This window comes from Frankliniella occidentalis, unplaced genomic scaffold, assembly GCF_000697945.3.
Source record: "Frankliniella occidentalis isolate FOCC.00 unplaced genomic scaffold, Focc_3.1 Scaffold63, whole genome shotgun sequence".
In the NCBI taxonomy this organism is placed as follows: Eukaryota; Metazoa; Arthropoda; class Insecta; order Thysanoptera; family Thripidae; genus Frankliniella; species Frankliniella occidentalis.
In genome coordinates, this window is record NW_026267193.1 from 1255427 (window position 1) to 1257013 (window position 1587).

Genomic DNA, 1587 nt, shown 5'->3' on the forward strand with positions numbered 1-1587 from the left:
CTCGCCCCGCCCCGCCTTGCTGGGCCCACCCAGCCGAAGGGAATGGCCCCTCCGCCGCCGCCGCCGCACCCCCGCGGGCCTGGGGGTGAAGAACCGTGGGGGTGGAGGTCTGCTCTGCGATGGAGCGGGCCAAGTTAGGCTTATGTTTATGTAAAAGAGAAGCGCGCTCAGCACTCGCGCGGAGCCCTGTGGGGTCGGGGGTCGGGGTCGCCTGTAGAGGGATGTAGGATGTGCCACAGCTGTATTCTCAATCAGCGCGTTCGTAATTAATTTATGTGTATACTTTGGCTCGCTAACATTTTCTAGCTGGAAGCCCAGACCGGCGTTCCACGCCGACGTGGTTTGTGTTGTTTCTGAAGCCCCGCGCTCTCTGTCTGCAGGTCCTGGTGACGCAGCGCGCCGAGAAGGCGGGACTGGGCGCGGACAACGCCTTCAGCGCCGGGCCAGCGCCGCAACCCAAGCAGCGCGCCGACAGGTGGCAGCGGGCGCGCGAGCGCTACGGCCAGCTGCCCGACACGGTGGACGACGACCTGGAGCTGGACGAGTAGCCGGAGGGACGGCCGCGAGCGCCACGGCCAGCTGACCGACACGGTGGACGACGACCTGGAGCTGGACGAGTAGCCGGGGGGACGCCTGCGCGGTAGGCAGCGCCGCCGCGCACGCCCGCGCGAGGTGGCCTACCCCCCGGGCGCCCGGCGGCGGGGCAGGCCGCCCGCCGCACGCGGCTGCGCGAGGCCGGCCCCGGCTGCCTGCCCCGCCGGCCGGGGTCCGGCCCGACCGTGATTGCCTTCCCCGGCCAGAGGCCCGGCGTGGCGTGCCCGGATACCAGGCATCGCTCAGCGTCGCGGCCATTCCCTGCTAATTGAATCGAGAGGGCCCACGTGGACACGCCAAGACGAGTGTTCGGAGCGCAGTCGTCGTCGTCGCCCCCCCCCCCCTTTTTCGTCGGCATCCCACCGGCTGAGGGGGCCACCCATCGCGGGCCGGCATGTCGCCGCCTCGCCGCGCCAGCGCGCCACACTGCCCCCCGGTCAAACGCCATGTTTTCCACCTGCGATAGTCGCAGGTTTTGTTTCACTAGACCACGGGGGGCTGTTGTGTCTCTCTAGGCGGCGGGGTCGCGTAGCGGAACGCACTGTAGTACCCGGGCGAGCGCGCGCGAGCCACCGCACCACGGCACGGCACGGCACGGCGGCGCGTAGCTGCATTGCTTTGTGCTCGCGGGCTGCACGCCGCGCCACGCCGTGGAGACCGAGCTGGTTGCAGTCGGCGCGGGGGCATTCCACATGGGGGCCTGCCCGGCCGGCGCCATGCCCGGCCCTATGCGGCGGTGCCCTCCGCAGCCTCAAGCTGCCCGCCTTGGTGGTCTCCTCCCCTGTTCCTCCCGGTTTCCTTTCTTATCCTCCCCCCTCCCCCTCTCCCTCTTACGCCCCGCAATTATTTCCCTGCTCGTCGTCAACTGTTCTACTGCATTCTAGTGCCTGTACCGTATCGCAACGACGTAACTATTATTATTATTGTTTCTAATATAGTCTGCACCAAGGATGTTCGTTTTTATCTTTAAAAAAATCAATTGTGGGCGATGTG

General features: G+C 67.1%; 2 protein-coding genes across 3 annotated transcripts in view; both read left to right on the forward strand.

The window, feature by feature from the left end:
• LOC113209528 (angiogenic factor with G patch and FHA domains 1) overlaps window positions 1–1543 on the forward strand; it is a 32022-nt gene extending 30479 nt beyond the window's left edge. For both annotated transcript variants that reach the window (XM_026427087.2, XM_026427086.2), the window contains exon 9: window positions 381–1543. In XM_026427087.2, the coding sequence (XP_026282872.1) occupies window positions 381–548 (168 nt within the window). In that variant the 3' untranslated portion in view covers window positions 549–1543. The remainder of the gene's footprint in view (window positions 1–380) is intronic.
• LOC113209554 (follistatin) overlaps window positions 1–1587 on the forward strand; it is a 22692-nt gene that overhangs the window by 4388 nt on the left and 16717 nt on the right. The window lies entirely within an intron of this gene.